Raw genomic sequence first — 22207 nt, forward strand, 5'->3', positions numbered from 1 at the left:
CAAACAAGGTGGGAACCAGTTTATTTGTTCCTGTACATATGTGTCGGGCGGGGAGGGGGAGACATACAAGAGAGGACTTTTCAGACATGCCCCTGTGTCCTGGGTGAAAGGGTAAGAATTCCAGGAAACCCGCCATTGGTGTCCAGCCCTGCCCAGCCAGCAGTGTGCTGCAGAGGGCAGGGGACTGCCAGCCAGCAGGGCCTTGCCTCTCTCCTGCCCTTGCTCCTGGCTGAGCACTGGGCCTGGGAGCCAGAGAGACCTGGTTCAAGTCCAGCTCATCTCCGTACAAGCTGTGTGACGCCTCTCTTGAAGCCCCAATTTCCTCCTCTGAGAAATGGAAACAAATGACATATTTGTCATCAGGTTGTGTGTTCATGTGGCACCCTTCTAGGTGCTGGGGTCTCAGGGGTGAACAAGACAGATGCCTTCCCTGCATCCTGGTGCTCACAGCCTGGAAATGAACTATCTCGTGAACAACTGGGATGAGCCTCTGAGAAGAGAGGCATGCAGCCTGACAGTGAGGGTCGGAGGGTCAAGGAGGGCTTCCCAGAGGAAGGGACACTTGAGCTGGGAACACGGGTGGGTAGGAGTTAACCAGGCGAAGAGGGGCGGGAAGGGGTCAGCACTTGGCACTGGGGAGCAGTTTGTGCACTGGGGGAAATCAACTAGTCTTGGAGCCTCGGTTTCCTCATCTGTAAAGTGGGGATTATAACAATGGTGCTAGACGGGGAAGCTGAAGACTACTGGACCTCACAGTAGGTTCACGTGTATTTTGTGAGTGTCTGCTGTGCCTGAAGCCTGCGGTTAATGGTTATGCTTTACTATGTGTCAGGCACTGCACTGGCCACTGGGATGCATGTTCTCTGCTACTGGTTCTCCCCATGAGGCTTAGACATCCCCATTTTGCAGATGAGGAAACTGAGGCCTTGAAATATTGACTTGCCTAACATCATGCTGTGGCTGAGTGTGAAGCCTGGATTTGAACCCTGTTCTGTAGGGCTCGAAAGCTGGCTCAGTTAGTCAGCGGTGGGGCCTGGGCTCCAGGTTTGGGGTCCCAGTGTGACTCTGAGGCCCATCCTCTTTCAGCTAACACCCAGAGTGGCTGGCCCTGAGGCAGACTTACGTTTCCAGGTTCCTGAAAGAGGCTCCTGTTGCTGCGCCTGCCTGGGCTGGCGGCTGACCACATCTGGGAGTGGCCACCCCTCGCCCCTGTCATTACAACGGTGGCTTTGAAGCAGCTGGCAGCTGTGCTGTTTGCCCACGTGGGAGGGGGCTTCCTGGAGCCCCCACCACTGGCCGGGCTCTGCCTGACTCCCTTCTCATTCCCTTGCAGGCCAAGTAGCACAGACAGGTCTGGGGCCAGCATGGCGGATCCCAGTGACAGCCCTCACGCAGGGCCTGTGGAGGTGGCTGAGCCCTCTGGGGATGAGAGCGGCACCCCCGGTGGAGAGGCCTTCCCCCTCTCCTCCCTGGCCAATCTGTTTGAGGGGGAGGATGGCTCACCTTCACCCTCACTTGCTGATGCTGGTCGCCCCACTGGCCCAGGCGATGGGCGACCGAACCTGCGCATGAAGTTCCAGGGTGCTTTCCGCAAGGGGGTGCCCAACCCCATCGACCTGCTGGAGTCCACTCTGTATGAGTCCTCGGTGGTACCTGGGCCCAAGAAAGCACCTATGGACTCTCTCTTTGACTACGGCACCTACCGTCACCACCCCAGTGACAACAAGCGGTGGAGGAAGAAGGTCATAGAGTGAGTATTGCTGGCTGCCTGGTCAGTGGTCTCCTCCTCTCTACTGAATCCATCCACCCATCCTCCATCCTCTCATCCGTCCATCACCCACCCACCTACCTATCTGTCTGCCCTCCCAGAGGACACTTTTCTGTTTATCCATCCGTTCACCCAACCATCCCCCAATCCATCCACCCACCCACCTATGCGTACTGGAGGAAGAAGGTCATAGAGTGAGTATTGCTGGCTGCCTGGTCAGTGGTCTCCTCCTCTCTACTGAATCCATCCACCCATCCTCCATCCTCTCATCCGTCCATCACCCACCCACCTACCTATCTGTCTGCCCTCCCAGAGGACACTTTTCTGTTTATCCATCCGTTCACCCAACCATCCCCCAATCCATCCACCCATCCACGCACCCACCCACCTATGCGTACCGCCATAGGCCACTTTTCTGTTTATCCATCCATTCACCCAACCATCCCCCAATCCATCCACCCATCCACGCACCCACCCACCTATGCGTACCGCCATAGGCCACTTTTCTGTTTATCCATCCATTCACCCAGCCATCCCCCAATCCATCCACCCATCCACGCACCCACCCACCTATGCGTACCGCCATAGGCCACTTTTCTGTTTATCCATCCGTTCACCCACCCATTCATTCATTCACTCGCTCATTTGTACAACTGTTTGCTCATCTATCTCTTCATTCATTCATCTGCTTTTTAATGCACCTATTCATCTGCCTACCCATCTATCCCCCACCCACCTACTAGTCTGTCCATTTATCCATCATCTGTCTGTCCATCCATCCACCCACACAACCAACCTTCCATTTGTTCATTATCATCCACTTATTTATACATCTGTTTACCTATCCATCCATCCATTCACCGTCTACTCATACATTCATCCGGATACCCATCTTTCTACCTGTGTCATTTGTTCATTATCATCCACTTATTTATACATCTGTTTACCTATCCATCCATCCATTCACCATCTACTCATACATTCATCCGGATACCCATCTTTCTACCTGTGTATCCACTTGTCCAAGCCATCCATCCATCATACATTCATTCATTCAAATATCTATCTACCCATCTATCCATCGTCATCTATCTGTCCAGCCATACTCCTATACAACCAGCCTTCCATTCATCTACCACCTACGCATCCAGATGTCCATCCATCCTCTAGTCTACCCACTGTTTCTACTCATCCAGCCATTTAGCTGTCTGTCAAACTGTTCATCATTCATTCATTCACTCATTGTATTTCTAATGCTTGATTGCCTTCCTTCCCTCCCTTTGCCCCTTTCTTCCTTTCTTCCTTCCTTCCTCTTTCCTTCCTCTCTTCTAACCACCAATTCATTCATCCAGCTATCTATCCACTTTTTCATTCATTCATTTGTTTGCTTGGTCTCTGACTCGTTCATTTATTCACTCACTCATCTTTTCATCCATTTGTCCATCTATTCATCTATCTACCTTCTCCTCCTGGCAGACACCCAGCTGCCCCTCCTGGGTCTTCTCCAAGCATCACCTTCATTCCTGAGCATCCAGTGGCTTGCCTGGGGGCTTGGAGAGAGTTGGAAGCCCCAAGGCATTAACGCTTTCTCTTCCATAAAGGAGATCTGGCTGAAAGAAGAGAAAGGGAGTGGAGAGAAGCCCCAGATGGGGTAATGGCACCCAGCTCCCAATGATACATTCCATACCAGGCCTAGATGGGGACAGGAAGCCTTCAGCCCCCCAGATCACCTTGTCTGGACCTCTTCCTCCTCCAGTGGGTTCTGCTGAGCTGAGTCTGCAGCCCAGACTCCAGACTCATGGGCATTTACCTGGTGTCTGCATGTGGTTTGTGTGGCATTCTGCAAACCCAGGTGTCTGTCACCTGTGGACCCTCTGCCTTGTGAGGTTGAGCCCTTCCTCCTGGTCCTTTAGGGAAGTACAGGGATTTGGAAATTTGGGAGAGGGAGTGGGGCTTTCTGTCTCATAGTCACCTCCTCTTCTAGCCTCTGCTCCTGCTGAATGGGTGGAGCTTGTGATCCTTTTTAGGTCCCAACTCTGCTGTCCCTAATGTGCTCTGAATTGACCCAGACTTGGAAACCAACCCCTTTCCTTGACTGCTCCCTGAAAATCCCTCTTGGTGACCTCTCGGTGTGTTCCATGAAGAACGGTCCTAAAGTCTGGAGATGTAATGCAGTTGCCCAGTCCTCTCTCTCTTGCTGATCACAAGCTCACGTATGCCCTTGGATGGAGCCCATTCTCCTTCTCAGTCCTTGCTTGGTCAGCAGTTATCCCTTTTATTCACAGAGTCACTGATTTATTCATGGATATTTCTTGAGCACCACTACGTTCCAGGCAGTGGGGTTGGCCCTGGAGCTCCTGCGGTGAGCCAGACAAGGTTCTGCCCCTGCTCAGGCAGCACCTTCAGTTTAGAGGGTGAGACAGGCAGTAAGTGAATTAATGAGCACATGAATATGCAATTCGAGTTGGAGGAGGTGCTGAGCTTGGAGAGGGGGCAGATATAGGAAAGGTAGTCCAGGAGGGCTTCTTGGAGGAGTTGATATTGAAGTCCAAAGCAAAGGGATGAGAAGGGGCAGCCACACAGAGGGGAGAAACGTATACGTAAGGGCCCGAGGCTGGAGAGACTCAGTGTGTCCAAGGAACAGGGTTTTGCAGTCATCTTCACACTGCTAGACAGTCTATATAGCCTCTGCTCAGAGGTGGACACAGAGGCCCAGGGCAGCGAAGTGCCCCAGTGTCCCCATCCCTCTGTCCCCAGGCCCTCTGAGGTCACTGGTAAGCTCAGCGTCTCCCCTTCTCCACCCTCAGACTCCTCCTTCCTGCCCTCATCCCCACCCCCACCCCAGGCAGTCAGAGCTGGAGGCTTCAGAGGGGCCATGAAGAGCTAGAGTGGGGCTGAGCAGCTGAGGTCTTCAGAGACCCCAAAGGCTTCCTCCTTGAGGTCTGGTGGGGGCAGTATCTTTTTTATTTTTCGGCTCAAAGATCAAAGTTTAGGAGTGGGTAAAATGGGGGCTGCCCAGGTTCCCTTGTTAGAGGCTGTACCAGTCTCTGCCTCTATCAACAGTACCTCTTGATGCCAAAGATCCCCCTTTCCCGGCTCCTCCTCTGGCACCTTCCCTGAGATGGAAAGTCTGGTCTCTGGGCAGAGGAAGGAGGGAGAGTGGCTGTCCCCTTCTCCTGGAGAGATGTGCTGGGTGCAGCCAGGTGCCAGCTTTGCCCACCCTTGAAGCCCCATCCCACCCACCCCCACAACTGCCTTGCCTCAGTTTCCCAACTAAACTCTCCTCCTCTGGCCCCATCTCCCCTCTGTCAGGTTTCCTCTCTGTTCCCCTCTTCTCTCCTCTTCTCCCTCCCAGACTCTGCCTTCGTCTTGCTCCTTTTCTCTATCCTCTTGTTCATTTCACAGATTCTCATTGTGTCCCAAAATGTGCCAGGCACTGGGCCAAGTGAGAACATGACAAAGAGAGAGAGGATTCCTGCCCTCATGATGCTCCAGGCTGGCTTTTTCTCTCTCAGAGCCTAGCACACAATAGGTGCCCAGTTAGTGTTTGTTGAATGAATGAATGAGTGTATCCAAGCCCTCCTCTTAATGTCTGTTTTTTTCCTTCTTTTCTCTCTCTGTCTTTTCTCCTCCCCCAGCCCTCTTTGTTATGTCCTACTTCCACCTGCCTCTGTAGCTCAGCATCTCTCTCACGCACACACAAGCTCAGGACACACAGTAGGTGCTCAATAATAGCAGTAATATCCACTAACATTTATCAAGTGTTTACTGTGTGGTGGGTTCTGTGCTAAGCACCTGTGTGCATGGCTTCATTTGTCTTAAATGTTTGTTGAATGAATAAGTTAATAAGTGAGTTATAGAATGAATGAGTTGCTTTGTCTTTTAGTCTGTTGTTCCTTTATTTTCTCTCTTTGTCTCTTTCATTCTTTGTCTGCCTTCGTGAGTACTCAATAAATGAATGGGTGTATGGAATGAATGGATGTGTGGGTAGACGGATGAATGGGTGGATGGATGAGTCGTGAGTACTCAATAAATGAATGGGTGTATGGAATGAATGGATGTGTGGGTAGACGGATGAGTGGGTGGATGGATGAGTGGATGGATGGATGGATGGATGGATGGATGGATAGGCAGCTTGTTTCTTTCTTTCTGTTTGTCTCCACCCAACACACAGCAGGTACTAGCTAGTTTATCAGATAAAACATTCCTTGCTGTCTCTCCCTCCTTGGTCTGGTCCCTCCCTAGGGCTTCAGCTGTCCCCCCAAATCCCTGGGCCCCTAAAGCCAGGGACAGTGGGACAGGCAGGGGACGAGCCCTCCCATCACTCTGCCTCCCCACCCCCTCCAGGAAGCAGCCACAGAGCCCCAAAGCTCCCGCTCCCCAGCCGCCTCCCATCCTCAAAGTCTTCAACCGGCCCATCCTCTTTGACATCGTGTCCCGGGGCTCCACCGCCGACCTGGATGGGCTGCTCCCCTTCTTGCTGACCCATAAGAAGCGCCTGACTGACGAGGAGTTCCGGGGTGAGCCACCCAGACGGGCATAGCCAGTGGGTCCACAAATGGGGGAGGCCTGGCATTGGGGACCCCCTTTTCCCTCAGCATCTTCTCTTGGGTCAGTGGACTGCATTAGCCAGGGAGAGCACTGGACGGGGAGTCTGGTCCTATGTGTCCTTCACCACGTTACTTAACCTCTCTGGGCCTTGGCTACCACCACTTATTCAGTCATTCATTCAGCCTTTATTTAGGTAAGCAGAGTCTCCCCCACTTGGCTTCAAATCCCACCCCTGCCACTTAGAGAATATGTGGCTTCTCTGAGCCTCAATTCCTCATCTGTAAACTGGGGAATAATAATAGCATAGTCCTGGCCTTCAAGGAGAGATCATTCATAAAGTGCCGAGCGCAAGGCAGCCGGGTTCCTGGAGTCCCCGCTCTTTCTGAGGGAAGCGCTGGAGGGGTGGGCAGGGCATCCCAGCTGGGATTCCTGCTTCCACTTCTCAGGGTCTGCCCCACCCCTGCCCAGCTTTAGGGCATCCCAGCCTTAGGGCTCCCCTCCCTAGGCTGAAGCCCCAGCCCCCACTACCCTGGCTCTTCCCCCAGCCCAGAGAGCTCGCACTCCTTATCCAGCTCAGAACACCCACCTCAGGGCACCAGTGCCCTCCCCTGTCCCAGGCCACCTGTGAGTGTGGCAAGTTAGCCTGTGAGCCCCTCAACCCAGGTCAGTTGCCCAGGTACGCGCTGGGTACCAGATGAGCCATCGTTAACTGGCCAGATGACCCCAGGGATCAGTACAACGTGTCAAGAACTATGGCACCTGCTATAAAAGGGCCCGTCTCAGGAATGTCAGCCATGGTTGGTCTACAGCTCAGCTCTGAGGAAGTTGTCAGGGGGGGTCAGGAGAGGCCATTTTTTAGACTTAAGTACCTGAAGTGCCAAAACAGGGTGACCAAGTCTGTGCTACATTTTCCAACATGGACCTTTATCAACCTGTTCTTAACACCAGAACAACACAATGCAGTATCATTGTCTGCATCAAAAGGGAATAACTGGATTTGTATAAAAAATATTCATTTGTGGTGGCCGGCCAGATGATATGGGCTCATCTGGGGGCACAAGCTTAGAGCTGTGGGAGGACGAGGGCTCCTCTCTGCCTCCAGAGTATCTCAGTGCTGGGGTGAATAATCTCATTTGAAGATAACTCACATTTAAGCTCTGGCCACATGGCCCCTCCTGGTCTGCCAAGTTCATCAGGCAAAGGTGGAGAACCTTGGGGCAGAGTGTGTCCTGGAAATGAAGGATGGGCTGAGCTGGCCAAGCTTCTGGCTCCTCCTGACTTCAGGACTGAGTGGGGGCCTCTTAGCCTAGTCCGGGGACTCCCCCACAGACTGTCTGTGCATGAGCATGGGTTGGGGGCTCATGATGTTAATGAAGCTTCAGGGACCCTCGCTTGCTAAGGCTCTTCTAAGGCTCTGGACCTAATTTCATACTCATAATTGTGTGTTCATTTTCATAAACAGGGCCCCCAAATTGTTTAAGCCTCAGGCCCCATAAAACCTGGATTGGACCCTGCATGTTTTTCTGGCTGATGAGCTCATTTAATTCTCAGGAGAGTCTGGGACCCCTCTTCCCCATCTCAGCTCCACAGAGTTTCACAACGTCCAATTTGACAGGTGGATTTGGTAACTGCGGACTTAGAATCCACAGCCCACCCTAGCCCCGTCTCCCAGCATTCCCGGTGGGCAGAGCCATTTCGCCACCTGGTGGTCAGGTCCTAGAACTGCGTATCCTGCCCCATCTCTGGGATGGCGCGGCATCTCATCCCAGGCCTCAGGCTGGCAGCCCCCATCCTGCTATAGCCTGTGTCTGAGAGTGTGGAAGCCCAAATCCAGAGCCTAGCTCCAGGTTGGGTCACCTGACATTTGGAAGTACCTGGGGCACCCAGCTCGCCCCTTCATGGCATGTATATTAACTCGGCAAGTAGTTATTAGGCACCTACCAAGTGTCAGGCACTGTGCTCGGTGTGGGGTGGACATTGGTGAGTGAAGCAGATGTGACCATGCCCTCAAATTGCTCACAGCCTTCTGGGTGAGACTGGCATTGATCAAGCAACCACAGAAATAAGCACAGAATTAAGCACTGTAATTGGCTGTCAATAAGAGGCAGTACTGGAGGATTTGACCTAGCCAGGGAAAACCCCGGAGAGCTTCTTGGAGGTGATGACCATTGAGCTGAGTCTGAACGAGTTGCAATTAACCAAGTGAAGGGCCGGACCCGTGGCTCACTCGGGAGAGTGCGGCGCTGGGAGTGCAGGGTCACTGGGAGTGCCGAGGCTGTGGGTTCGGATCCTATATAGGGATGGCCGGTGCGCTCACTGGCTGAGCGCGGTGTGGACGACGCCAAGCCAAGGGTTACGATCCCCTTACTGATCACAAAATAACCAACCAAACAAACAGAAAAACCAAGTGAAAAGAAAGGGAGGAGTGTTTCAGATCATGGAGGGGGGTGAAGGGACAGCAAAGAGCCTGTGTGGCTCACTGTGATCGGAATGGCACTCGGAGGTGGCCATCCCAGCTGCTATGTGGAAAGTGGACGAAGGAAGGCCAGAGAGTCTGGAGAAACCAGGGAGGTGTCTTGGGCATGCGGGAGAGAGAGTGGCTGGGTCAGGATGGTGGCAGTGGAGGTGGAGGGCTGTGGAGGGATTGGAGAGGTAGGAGGTAAAATGAGTAGGACAAGCTGGGGGATGGATGTGGGGGAGAAGGGAGGGCAGGGGCAAGGGGGACACCATCCTCTGAGAAGGGGACATATGCCGGTTGGGGGTGGGTGGGAGAGAAAGACAGTGAGGTCAGCGTGGAGAATCAAGAGTTGCCTGACAAAAGAAAACAATGAAAAAACCGAGTAACACCGCCTCCCGGCTCGAGCTGAGTGGGTGTGTCTGGGTGGAATCCCCAGGGGCCTTGACAGGGATTGGGGGCAGCCCCCCACCTGACACAGATGGGATACTGGAGTCAGTTACTCATTCAAGAAATAGTTACCTGATGTCACCTCTGGGCTGGGTGCCAGGCATGCAGCAGGAAGCAGCTGGGGTGTGAGGCTTGTCCAAGTGACCTCACTGCAGGGAGGCTGGGACTGGAATTCAGGTCTCCTCCAGTCCTTCCAGTTCTCTCTGCTGATTTCCCAGCATCTAGGGAGATGGTTCCTAAAGCCCCTCCTGTGGAATAATAACTGCAACAGTAATATTTATTGAGGACTCCTCTCTGCCTGGTACTGGGCTAATCAACAAATATTGATTAGCTCATTGATTTCACTTCATAGTCTCAATTTGGGTAGAAGGGAAGCTAAGCAGAGAAAGGCTGCACAGCTGTCAGGAGCAGAACCAGCGCTGAACCCCACGGTGCCTGGCTCCAGAGTGGGCACCTCAACCCACACCTCCGTCTCCCACCCTTGGGCCATTCCCAAGCCCCCAACATGATTTTGCCCCCTGCCTGACTCACAGGGGAGTTTTTATTTCATTGACTTGCTCTTTTGAGATATAAATCAACTCACATAACCATAAAAATAAATTACAAGGGATTACCTGCCTCCCTCGAGTACCACGTGTCCTCATGCATGAGTGGGAGCTAAAAAATAAACAAATTTAAAAAAAAGAAAAAAGATACAACAATCACAATAATAGTTGAATTTTCAAAAGGAGAGAACAGAACTGAGGTTACCAGAGATGGGAAAAAGGGAGGGAGAGGTATTGGGAGGAATTGGTAGAGGGCCACAGAAAACTATTACATTGCGTAATGTTGAATATACTTATTATCCTGATTTGAGCATCATGTATTGCACACAGGTATTGATATTCAGCTCTGTGCTCCACAGAAATGTACGATCAACTATGTTACAATAAAATAAGTAAATTTTAAAAAATAATTACAAGGGAAAGGAAGTTGCAAAGAGACATTAGCAAGCTTTAGAGGTGTTAAGGACCCACTAGTACCAAACGGAGACTTCATAAGAGATTTGACAGTGGGATGAAACTTTCAATGTTGTTACTGCTGCATCTGTGGGGACCCCAAGATCCTCTCCTGCCCCCCTAAGGTAATTTCACGTCCACTATGGCATGCGGTCTACTCTTTGGGGAACACCACACCCCTCTAGGAGCACTCCTGTAAATGCTTCATGGGAAAAGGATCCTGTGTTCCAATAGGTGTTCTTTTTTTTTTTTTTTTTTTTTTATAAAGATGACCGGTAAGGGGATCCTGACCCTTGACTTGGTGTTGTCAGCACCACGCTCACCCAGTGAGCCACGGGCTGGCCCCAGAGACCAATAGGTGTTCAAACGCTACCTGGTGTGTCCTGCTTTTAGAGGTTTGCAGTCTCCATTAGCATATTAAAGGCTCTGAGAAGTCCTGCAGTAAAGAAATGTGGGGGACTTTGTTTAACCTAGCATTCCCACTATTTATTTGATTAAAATTGCCCCTAAGTATGATGAATTAAATCAATACCAATCTCTAGGCTGTGACCTCCCACATTTCATGGTACTTCTACCCCCTCGAGTTTATTTGACCCTCTCAGCACCAGGGGAGCCAGATCGAGTGGTATGTCCCCACTACACAGGTGTTGGGAAACAGGCTCAGAGAGGAGTTGTGACAGCCAGAACTGGAGCCAGGGCTTCTGACTCCCTGCCCAGTGCTCTGTGCCCCACTGCCCAGCGGTTCAGGGTCACGGGCCAGAGCATCGCCTCATCCTGTACATTTTTCCCCCAAGAGCCGTCCACAGGGAAGACCTGCCTGCCCAAGGCCCTGCTGAACCTGAGCAACGGCCGCAACGACACCATCCCTGTGCTGCTGGACATCGCCGAGCGCACTGGCAACATGCGCGAGTTCATCAACTCGCCCTTCCGCGACATCTACTACCGAGGTGTAGCCCTGGGATGGGCAGGGGTGATGCAAGGGGGTAGTGGTGGAGGCACCATCCTTCCAGTCTGACACCTGAGAGCTTTGTTCTGGGCTTCAAGTGCCAGCATGTACCCAGGACTGATTGTTGAGTGAATGAATAAATGAATGGATGAAGGAACAGTAACTGCCCTTTCCGACTCTGATCTGAGTTTCAGAATCAGAGATTCCAAGATTCTGAGATGCAGTGAGCCTAGTGATCCATGAGCTTGGAATTCTGGACTTAAGATGCTATGGTGCCGGATACTCCAAGGCTCTTTGACAATGAGTTTATGAACCAGAAGCTCTAAGAGGCAAAGGCAGCAGGAATCCAAGCTCCCTGTTCTAAATTCTGAGATTCTATAAATTGGAATTGACCTTTCAGATTCCTGGATATTAAGATTCAAAGTCTGTGAACTTTATATCCTGAGTCCAAAATTCTGTGAGACCAAGATATCATTGTTTCCTCAAGAGTTAAAGCATCTTGTGAGTCTGAAAAGTTCCCACATTTGGGATTCCACAAGTTGCATATCCTTTGAGATTAAAATTCTGCTTCTGTGATGCATCAGATCTAGGGCTTCACACACCCAAAATCCTACATCCTGGGGAATGTGTGACGCCCCACCAGCTGCACTCGGGTGTTGCTGGCCAGGGCTCTGGCCTGCAGCCCCCACCCCAATTTCCACATTCTGTGCCCCATCCCCACCCCCAACAAGCCTGGTTGGGTCTCTGCCCTGCCAGCACCCTGGATGACCGTTACTCGCCCCCCAGGTCAGACCGCCCTGCACATCGCCATAGAGCGCCGCTGCAAACACTATGTGGAGCTTCTTGTGGCCCAAGGAGCCGATGTCCACGCCCAGGCCCGTGGGCGCTTTTTCCAGCCCAAGGATGAGGGAGGCTACTTCTACTTTGGTGAGGAGAGGCCTGGTGGGGGTTGAAGGCACACAGGGTACAGGTCAGCATCTGTAGCCCCAACAATGACGCAGACACGCAGAGTCACGCTGCGTATTGGTCTTACCTCTGAGGTGTAAGTGCACTGGGGAGAGCTTGAAGTTGGGGATGCGGGGTCGAATCCTCACTCCGCTACTTCCCAGCCATGTGACCTCACTTCCCTGAGTCTCAATTTCCCCATCTGCACCACAGGAATCATAAGAGCCCCGAGGGCTACGAAGGGATGTCAGTGCCCAGCACCTTATCATGTGCATCCTTCAGTCTGCTTACCGTGGGACCAGTGGTCGGATAGCTGGGCCCAAACCCCCTCACTGCCATGTTGTCACAGTTGGAACAATGAAATATTTTGAATTTTACCCCCACATATAGGCATATATTATGTGGGGCTCAGGGAAAAAGTCACACAAAGAATTCTATCATCACATGTGTCCAACCCTTCACAGTCTCCAAATTGCATGACCATACCCCCAAATGACTGCACCCCCAAATGATCACACCACACCTCCCTAGCATCACCCAAGGAAACATGCAGTTGCCATATGATGGGTTTACATTGGTGCTGTGTCCACCGTCACACTCAGACTGTTACAGAGTCTGTCCCCTAAGTATCTATAGGCAGAGCCCCCCCTCTCCTGTGCCCCCTTCACTGACCTCCCCACCATCCACTCCGACCCACAGGTGAGCTGCCCCTGTCGCTGGCTGCCTGCACCAACCAGCCCCACATTGTCAACTACCTGACAGAGAACCCCCACAAGAAGGCAGACATGAGGCGGCAGGACTCGCGGGGCAACACGGTGCTGCATGCCCTGGTGGCCATCGCCGACAACACCCGCGAGAACACCAAGTTCGTCACCAAGATGTACGACCTGCTGCTGCTCAAGTGTGCTCGCCTCTTCCCCGACAGCAACCTGGAGGCTGTGCTCAACAATGATGGCCTCTCACCCCTCATGATGGCTGCCAAGACAGGCAAGATTGGGGTAAGTGGGGCCGGCCTACCCACTCTTACCCTCTACACACGCAGGAGACCGGGGACTGCTGCTGGCATTTATTAATATGTGCACCCACCTCCCATCATGCCAACCCCAGTGTGCAGACTTCTGGGCTCAAGAACTTGCTGTGGCTCCCTAGTGTCCAGCCAAGCTACTCAGATTTATCCCAGTGCTTCTTGCCTCAACCCATTGTACTGGATATTCACCACCCACCCCCACCAGCCAGGACAAGCCACGGACATAACACCGAGTCCCAGGGCCCCAGCCCTGCAGTGCTTTGAGCCCCTCACCTGCTGAGCGGCCCTGCCACAGTTACTTTTCCTCTCTGGACCTTGTGGCACAGGCCTAGAGCAGGGTTTCTCAACCTTGGCACTACTGGCATTTTGGGCTGGATGGTTCTGTGAGGTGGGGGCTGTCCTGTGCATTGTAGGATGTTTAGCAGCATCCCTGGCCTTGACCCACTAGATGCCATCAGCACCCTCCCCACACACTTGTGACAACCAAAAATGTCTCCAGACATTGCCAAATTGTCCCCTGGGGGGCACCATCTCCCTGACTGGGAACCAAGCCTGGAATACCCTGGAGTCAGGAGCACCTGATCCAAACCCTGGCTTTGCCTCTTCCCAGCATGTGACCTCAAGCATCTCACCTCCCCTTCCTGTGGCTTAGTTTCCTTGTCTGTAAAATGGGAATAATAGTAGTGCACTCTGGTATAGTGTTGTTGTGACAATTAAATGACACGATCCATGTAAAGCTCATAATAAAAAGCACGGGATGGGTAGTAAGTGCTCTGTGAATGTTAGAGATTATTACTCTATTAAAAATATAACAAAAATTACTAAAATCGCAATTATACTAGGGTCCTGAGGCAGTAAAAAAAAGGCCTGGGTTTTTGCCCTACTAAACTGCATGGCCTTGGGCAAATCCCACCCCCTCTCTGTGCCTCAGTTTCCCTGTGTGTAAACCAAAGTTAGTAGGAGTGGTAATAGGAAGGACTGAATATGATCGTTATTATTATAATACAATTAAGAGGTTTAAGGCTTGAGCAGGTTCCATCTGGCTCCAGCAGGCTAGTTGTGCAGCCTCAGGGAGTGCCCTTCATTTGCCCAGCTTTGGTTTGCTCACCTGTAAACCAAGATGGTAAGAGTAGGAATTAAATAAATGACATGAGGAAAGGGTCCGGCAAACAGTGGGCGCTCAGTAATTATTTCCCCTCCCATCCATCCTGTTCTCTGGAGAGGTGTCATCTGATGGGCTGCGCCTGATCTCTGGGGTCCCTCCAATGTCAGGGGCTGGGCAGTGGTGCCTTCCCCCCCTGGCCCCCTGGCCCCCTGACCCTCCCTTCACCCATGCAGATCTTTCAGCATATCATCCGGCGGGAGGTGACAGACGAGGACACACGGCACCTGTCCCGCAAGTTCAAGGACTGGGCCTATGGGCCAGTGTATTCCTCACTCTACGACCTCTCCTCCCTGGACACGTGTGGGGAAGAGGCCTCCGTGCTGGAGATCCTGGTGTACAACAGCAAGATTGAGGTGGGGGACAGGATGGGGAATTGGGCATGGGAAGGAGGGGTACAGCTGGGAGCAGGGCCAGAACCCTGGGGAGCCCAGGCCTCTGTGGCCCAAAGTGGTGGGTTCATTGGTGGAGTGCAAAAGAAGGTGCCAAATAAGTGCGCAGAACAGCTTCTGGTACTTGGGGGAGAAAAGCAAAGCTTGTGAGAGGATGGACTTTGGGGGCAGGTAGAGCTGGGTTGTGATCCTGGCTCTGTAACTTACATGCTGTGTGACTCAGGACAAGTGACTCAGCCTCTCTGGGTATCAGCTTCCTCATTTGTAACCTGGGGATAAGGATAGTGCATATCCCATAGGGTTGTTGGGAGGACCAGATGAGTTAATTTTAGAACAGCATGGCACAGAGTAAACATTATGTGTCAGCTATTATCATTAATGGTTGTTATATGAAGTTTTGAAAGCCCTTTTTTTCCACTTAGAATTTCATGAACATCGTTCTGCACCATTAAATATTCTTCTGCAGTATCACTGCTGCGTGTAAATGCACCACTTTCTAATGAACCATTCCTCTGTTGTTGGTTGTTTGGGTTTGTCTCTGCCTTTAACTATCAGGAATAACACTACAGTAGAATCTTTGTGGCTACATCATTGCACAAATCATGGTTATGAAGAAACTCGAGTCATCAGAGGGACAGGATGCTGAATAAATGGAGCAGAAAATGCTGGGGGCTGGGTACAGGCTGTCTCTTTCTAGGCCTGCTCTGAGCTCACTGGCTCTATGAGCTTGGCTTCCCTTGCAGGACCCCACTTCCCTCATTTGTGAAATTAATGACCAACTTGATTTACATCAGGGGTGGCAGGAGCCTTAGCATCTTTGGTGCAAACTCTGATTGATTGGTAACGTCTACCCAGGGAACTGTATGAGCACTGTTGTGCAGGGCTTGATTATTGATGTCTGCCCTGGGTTCAGAATTGGAGAACTGTGGTGAGTCAATTGTTTGTTATCTTTGAGCTAAATTTTTCAATCCTTCTCAATGAATCAGAATTTCTGAGGATGGAGCCCAGGGGTTTACATTTTTAGACACCTATATAGGTGATTTTGCTGCCAGCAGCTCAGCACCATCCACAGATTGGAATTTGGGAACTATGAGAATAGATGTTCTTTTTTTTTTTTTTTTTTAAAGATGACCAGTAAGGGGTTCTTAACCCTTGGCTTTGTGTTGTCAGCACCGTGCTCAGCCAGTGAGCAAACCGGCCATCCTTATATAGGATCCAAGCCCGTGGCCTTGGTGTTATCAGCACTGCACTCTACCCAGTGAGCCATGGGCCGGCCCCGAGAATAGATGTTCTTTAAGGAGCTTTCCAGCTCTGGATTCTATGATGCTAGAATAGTGTGGAAAGGTAAATTGAGGCAGAATTGGGCAGAGCCTTTAATGTTGAGCCCAGGAATTTGGGGTTGATTCTAAATATCCCTCCATTTCCCTGTGAATCCTTGAGTGTAGGTGAAGAATGGATTAGGAAAGAGCTGTCAGGGTGCGGTGGGGGAATACATACTGGGGTCAGCCTGTCCAGATCCCCCACATGAGGGAGGTGACCCCGACCACCCTGCCTCTCACAGAACCGCCACGAGATGCTGGCTGTGGAACCCATCAATGAACTGCTGCGGGACAAGTGGCGCAAGTTCGGGGCTGTCTCCTTCTACATCAATGTGGTCTCCTATCTGTGCGCCATGGTCATCTTTACCCTCACTGCCTACTACCAGCCACTGGAGGGCACTGTGAGTGCTCAGAAGCCGAGCAGGAGCTGGGGCGGGCACTGGGCTGGACCACCCAGGACTGGGGCATAACTGGGTCCTCCTGAGTCCCCTGTGGGAAGGACTGGAGAAGGCTCGGGAACAGGTTGGGGAGGTGCCCCCAACCCCAGGGGTGGCTCTGAGCTGGGAGGAGACCCAGGAGGAAAAGAGTGAAGGAGGAGGCTCCACAGGATCCAGATGTTGGGGGGCAGATGTTGGGGGGCTGGGTGAGGACCTCGTGTTCCCCCTGCTCCCCAGCCGCCGTACCCTTACCGCACCACGGTGGACTACCTGAGGCTGGCAGGCGAGGCCATCACGCTCTTCACTGGGGTCCTGTTCTTTTTCACCAACGTGAGTGCTTGGTCCCCGTTGTCACCCACCCTGCGTGTCCCCTTTCTTTCTCTTTTCTCCTCCCTCTTCCTCTTCCCTCTTCTCCAACTCCTCCTTCTCCTCTCCTTTCTCCCTTTATTTTTCTCCTTTCTCTTCTTCTACCTCCTTCCTCAACCCCGTATTCTCCTTCTCTGCTTCCTCTTATTTTCCCAACAGAAAAGACTCCATCATCCTTTCTCTGCTCCATACCCTGCCTCCCTCTCTTCTATCCCTTCCACTATCTCCTCTCTCTTCCCCTCCCTCTTCCTACTAGCTGTGCCCCTTTCACGGCCTCCTTCCCTCTTCCAGATCAAAGACTTGTTCATGAAGAAATGCCCCGGAGTGAATTCTCTCTTCATCGATGGCTCCTTTCAGCTACTCTAGTGAGTAGAGGTCCCAGGGTGGGAGCTTCTGGATGAGAAAGCTGGGGTTGGGCTGGGAGGTCATCTAGATTGGGGCGACAAGTGACTCTATTAGGAGCGAGTTCATCCAAACTGGGTAACTCTAACTCAAAGTCAGGACAAAGCCAAGGTCGAGCAATAGGGTCTTCTGGCTAAAGAAGCATTCTGATTGCTACATCACACATAGAAATAATTTTAACCTCTTATGCTGGTGATTGATTGCTAATGTCTGCCCGGAGTGCCATGTCGAGGCTAAGTCTGTGTTTAGTGGGAAAGAGTGTGGTGATTGATTAATGATGTCTGCCTCAGGTACAGGTTAGGGAGTGACTGCATGTGTGCTACATATTTTTCATTTCCCTTAGAGTTAGGGAACAATGAATTTCACTTGAGCACAAAATCTCTGTTGAACACTGCTGAATCTTTCTCTAGCAATTCCAAAGGGCATTACTTGAGGACCTTGTAGGGCCATTACACACATATTAATTGCCAGTTAATTGAGCATTCTGGTTAACAGGATGTCAAGGAACCCAGCTAATCCACTTTGTTTCTCTTCTGGGGATCTAGAGACATTGGGATGTCCTGGTATCTTGGAGGGCTTGGGGGTATGTCTCCCCCTCCAGGGCCTCATTGTCCCCTCCCCTGTGGCCTCTCTCATGGTCTCTGCTGCCCTATAGCTTCATCTACTCTGTGCTGGTGATTGTCACCGCGGCCCTCTACCTGGCAGGGATTGAAGCTTACCTGGCTGTGATGGTATTTGCCCTTGTCCTCGGTTGGATGAATGCCCTTTATTTCACCCGTGGGCTGAAGCTGACAGGGACCTATAGCATCATGATCCAGAAGGTATGGGGTGAGGGGACCCTCTGGACTTGTGTGTCCCTGAAGGGAGCCACATGTACCACATGCACATCATACCTGCCTACAGACCTGAGCACGTGGGGAGGGACAAGGGTGGAGTTGGAAGAAGGTTTGGGATGGGGGAGCAGGGAAAGGAAAAAATCACATGTCTCCTCTTTGCCTGTATAACCCCACCGGGGTCTTCAGATCCTCTTCAAAGACCTTTTCCGCTTCCTGCTCGTCTACCTGCTCTTCATGATTGGCTATGCTTCAGGTGAGCTCTGGGTGCCCACGGGGGGCCTGGTAGGGGTGGTGCCAGGACTGCAAGAGTAACTAGAATGTATCGAGGACAATAAGTAGCATGTATTGAGTTCTTCCTGTGTGCCAGGCACTGGGCTAAGTACTCTACCATCCCTGCCTCATTTAATCCTCCCAACAAGCCTTGCGAACTAAGTTCCTTTATTATCCTCTTTTACAGAGAAGGAAACTGAGGCTTAGAAAGATTTAATAACTTGCCCAAGTTCAAAAGCTAGTAAATGATAAAACTGGCATAATAGCTATTGCTGCAAAGGAAGCCACCCAAAACTCAGTGGCTTCAAACAGCCACCATTTATTATTGCTCATGAGTCTATGGGTCAACTGGGTGGTTGTGCTGACCTGGTCAGTTTTGGCTGATCTTGCTGGGCTCCTATGTCTGTGGTCAGCTGGCTGCCAACTGACTGGCCTGGCTAGGATTGCCTCAGGTGGGGGGACTTGGCTATCATCCTCCAGCCAGCTAGCTTGGGCTTGTTTGCATGGTAGTCTTATGGTCCCAAGAACATGTGCAGAAGACCTGGCATAGCATCACTGCCACCTCACTGTATTGGCCAAAGCAAGTCACAGGCCAGCTCTGACTCAGAGGGTGGAAAAATAGACTCCGCTTCTTGATGGAAGAAGCTATAAAGCCACATTGAAGGGGCATGGATACAAGCAAGGATGAAATTTAGTGATTAATCTTCCAGCCCAGGTCTTTTCTTAAAGCCCAATATCAGCTCCCTCTGAAATGCCTTCTCTGTGATGTCACAGTGCCAAGCTGAGGCATGCTGGCACCTCAGTGGCATAGGCCATGGGGGAAGGACCAAGGATGGAGAAGCTGACCAAGCCATTGCACTGGTCTCCAAGGGGTAGGTGATCTGCCATCAATGCCCAGCATCCAAAGGGGAGTGGCCATCTCAGGCTTGACCAGGCCACATTCACATCAGAGCAGGCTTATTTGGGGACTGGTACTAGCAGCAGGAGTCTGATATTTTACCTCAGATTGTATTGAGGCTCTGCATGGACTATATTGGCGTAACAGAACTGTAGCCTTGGCTGGGGATATAGGAACAGGTCCTCATGCTCCCTGCCTTGGCTGGTTTAGTGACAGGATGTTGCTGCTAAACTGTGTTGAGAAGGACTCTGAAGCTTCACCTGGGCTTATAGGGAAGAGATGAGTGCTGTGAGCAGTTCGAGATGTCTGGAGGGCAAGAGGGCCCTTAGAGAACACAGCTCTGGGACAGTCAGGACTGGTACCTGCTTTCAGCTCCACCCTCCCTCTCTGGGTTGGTGTGGAGTAGGAAACAGGAGCCCAAGAGAGAGTCTGCCCGTGGGAATGCTGGCATTCCAGTGCTCCCAAGACCTCTAAGAATGATAGGCTACATCAGGGTTTCTCAGCCTTGACACTATTGACATTTGGGACCAGATAATTCTTTGTTGTGGGGACTGTCATGTGTATTCTAGAAAGTTGAATAGCATCCTTGGTCTCTATCCACTACGTACCAGGAGCACCCTCACCCCCAGTTGTATCAGCCAAAAATGTTTCCAGACATTGCCAAACATCCCTTGGGGGGAAACTTGCTTTTGGTTGAGAACCACTGAATTAGATCCTGAAAACTTCTTTCTTATCAGTGAGAGTTTGTGGAAAGACAAAAGCTTTGGATTCAGGAGGCTCCGGGCTGGACTCTTGGCTTGGCTCATATGCTGGTAACCTTGGGCCAGCGTTCTCGCCTTGCCAAACCTCAGCTTTCTCCTCCATCAAGTGGGAATGGCGCCCCCCACATGCTCATCAAACTCAGCAAACGCCACCTCTATCCCTCCCACAGCCCTGGTCTCCCTCCTGAACCCATGCGCCAACATGAAGGTGTGCAATGAGGACAAGACCAACTGCACGGTGCCCACGTACCCCTCATGCCGCGACAGCGAGACCTTTAGCACCTTCCTCCTGGACCTCTTCAAGCTGACCATCGGCATGGGCGACCTGGAGATGCTGAGCAGCACCAAGTACCCCGTGGTCTTCATCATCCTGCTTGTCACCTACATCATCCTCACCTTTGTGCTGCTCCTCAACATGCTCATCGCCCTCATGGGGGAGACGGTGGGCCAGGTCTCCAAGGAGAGCAAGCACATCTGGAAGCTGCAGGTGAGGCCCCACAATCCTGTCCCCACCCTGCCAGCCACACTTGGCCTTCCAAGGTGGGAGGCTGCAGAGACGTCTCACCAGACTAGATTCCTCAGCCTTCCACTCCAGGCGAGCAGCATTATCTCATTCTGCCTCCATCTCCCTGTCTGTGAAATGGGCATTGAAGGCTGCTGCCTACTTCCCAGAGCCGCCTAGTGAATTTCAATGTGGCTTCATGCCCGAGCACCAGCAGTGGTCTCAGATTCACCTTGTGGTCCAGCTCACAGGATACAGTCGGCTCCATCCAGCATGACGAAGTTGCCTCTGTCTGCACAAGTAATGCTCAGAGAGCATTGACATTTCGACAGGGGTCCCACACTGAGCTTGGGGACAACTTCTGTACCCCACTGTGGCTCAAGATGTGAGGCTGCATGGGCCCGGGCCAACCCAGTGCAGAGAGGTGCCAGCATTCTCATCAGGGGGCTTTCACCAGCTCAGGAGTAGTTTCCAGGCTCCACGGCCCCTGAGCATGCTGTCACAGAGGAGAAGCCGATGCAGATGTGGCCCCCGCTGGCCCGGGAGACCTGCTGCTTTTGCGTCCCAAAAGGTTTCTATGCAATCCTAGAAAGCAGAGGCCCTGGGGTTCACAGCCCTCCCAGGCCAGGTGCAATTCACAAATCTGGGTGTTCACAATAAACAATGCCACCATAAGGCCCAGGAACACAGCGCCACATTTACCTTAACTTAGTGCATTTCAAGGAAATGATGCAGAGAAGAAAAAACCCAAAGTCATCCTTCCATGTCTGGGTCTGAGGGAAATGCCTCGGGCCTGCTCTTAACCTTTATCTATACTGCTTACTTCCCTGGGCCTCAGTTTCCCCACTGGGCATAACTCACAGGATGCACACTGGCAGCCCGTGGACTGGATTTGGCCAGCAAAGATTTATTTTTTTCAGACTACCATATTTTTAAAAAATTTAATGCAAAATTTAAAAATTAGGAGATTCTATATAAAAATCCACATTTTTGGCCTTCCTTGAAAAGTTAGAAGCCCCAGCAATGCAGGGCCCACATTCCTGCCAGACAGCCCTTGGATGGGATGAGAAGTGGCTGCCCCCTTTACATGGGGTGTTTGCTCCCTGGTTTGCCCCAGTCCCCACCCCTCCCTATTGATTCCCAACAGCAAGTGGTGACTACTGTGTATGTGTCATGGGGCCTGGGCTGCGGCCTTTCTGCGTCTCATCCTGCTTCACTCATTCGTTTTCCTGTGAGTTTGTAAGTCCTGTTTCTCAGGGCAGTAGGAGCCAGAAAGTCTTGTTCTCTGCCCACGCCTGCCTGTCACCTCATTTCTGCATTAGGACAATAGGTGTGGGCTGGGGAGGCTCAGTGACATCTCCACCCTGACCCTCCCTCCCTGCAGTGGGCCACCACCATCCTGGACATCGAGCGCTCCTTCCCCGTGTTCCTGAGAAAGGCCTTCCGCTCTGGGGAGATGGTGACCGTGGGCAAGAGCTCGGATGGCACCCCAGACCGCAGATGGTGCTTCAGGTGAGGCTGGCACTGGCAGGGCAGATGGGGGCTTCAGTCGCTTCAGCTCACATTGCCATTTCCAGCCACAGAGGCCACCATGGGCCCCGCCAGAGTTTAGTTCCACTGAGTGATCTTGGGCAAATCCATTTACTTCTCTCAGCCCCAGTTGCTTCATCTGTGAAATGGGGACCATGACAGCTCCAGCTCCTAGACCAGCAGTGTGGACTA

General features: G+C 51.9%; 1 protein-coding gene across 1 annotated transcript; it reads left to right on the plus strand.

Annotated features, from left to right (window-relative positions):
- The first annotated feature begins 1364 nt into the window (after positions 1-1364).
- Positions 1365-22001, plus strand: LOC103582204 (transient receptor potential cation channel subfamily V member 4). The gene is made up of 13 exons (XM_008563863.1): positions 1365-1750; positions 6116-6288; positions 11017-11169; positions 11955-12095; positions 12813-13111; positions 14479-14658; positions 16256-16414; positions 16688-16780; positions 17108-17181; positions 17874-18039; positions 18241-18307; positions 20154-20470; positions 21870-22001. The coding sequence occupies exons 1-13, from the start codon at positions 1365-1367 to the stop codon at positions 21999-22001; spliced, it is 2340 nt and encodes a 779-aa protein (XP_008562085.1).
- The last annotated feature ends 206 nt before the right edge of the window (positions 22002-22207 follow it).

Source organism: Galeopterus variegatus, unplaced genomic scaffold (genome assembly GCF_000696425.1).
Source record: "Galeopterus variegatus unplaced genomic scaffold, G_variegatus-3.0.2 Scaffold15249, whole genome shotgun sequence".
Lineage (NCBI taxonomy): Eukaryota > Metazoa > Chordata > Mammalia > Dermoptera > Cynocephalidae > Galeopterus > Galeopterus variegatus.

Coding starts and splice junctions, on each gene's coding strand:
- LOC103582204 (XM_008563863.1), top strand. CDS start 1,365: ATGGCGGATCCCAGTGACAGCCCTCACGCAGGGCCTGTGGAGGTGGCT. Junction 18,308..20,153: donor CATGATTGGCTATGCTTCAG/GTGAGCTCTGGG, acceptor TCCCTCCCACAG/CCCTGGTCTCCCTCCTGAAC. Junction 20,471..21,869: donor AGCACATCTGGAAGCTGCAG/GTGAGGCCCCAC, acceptor CCCTCCCTGCAG/TGGGCCACCACCATCCTGGA.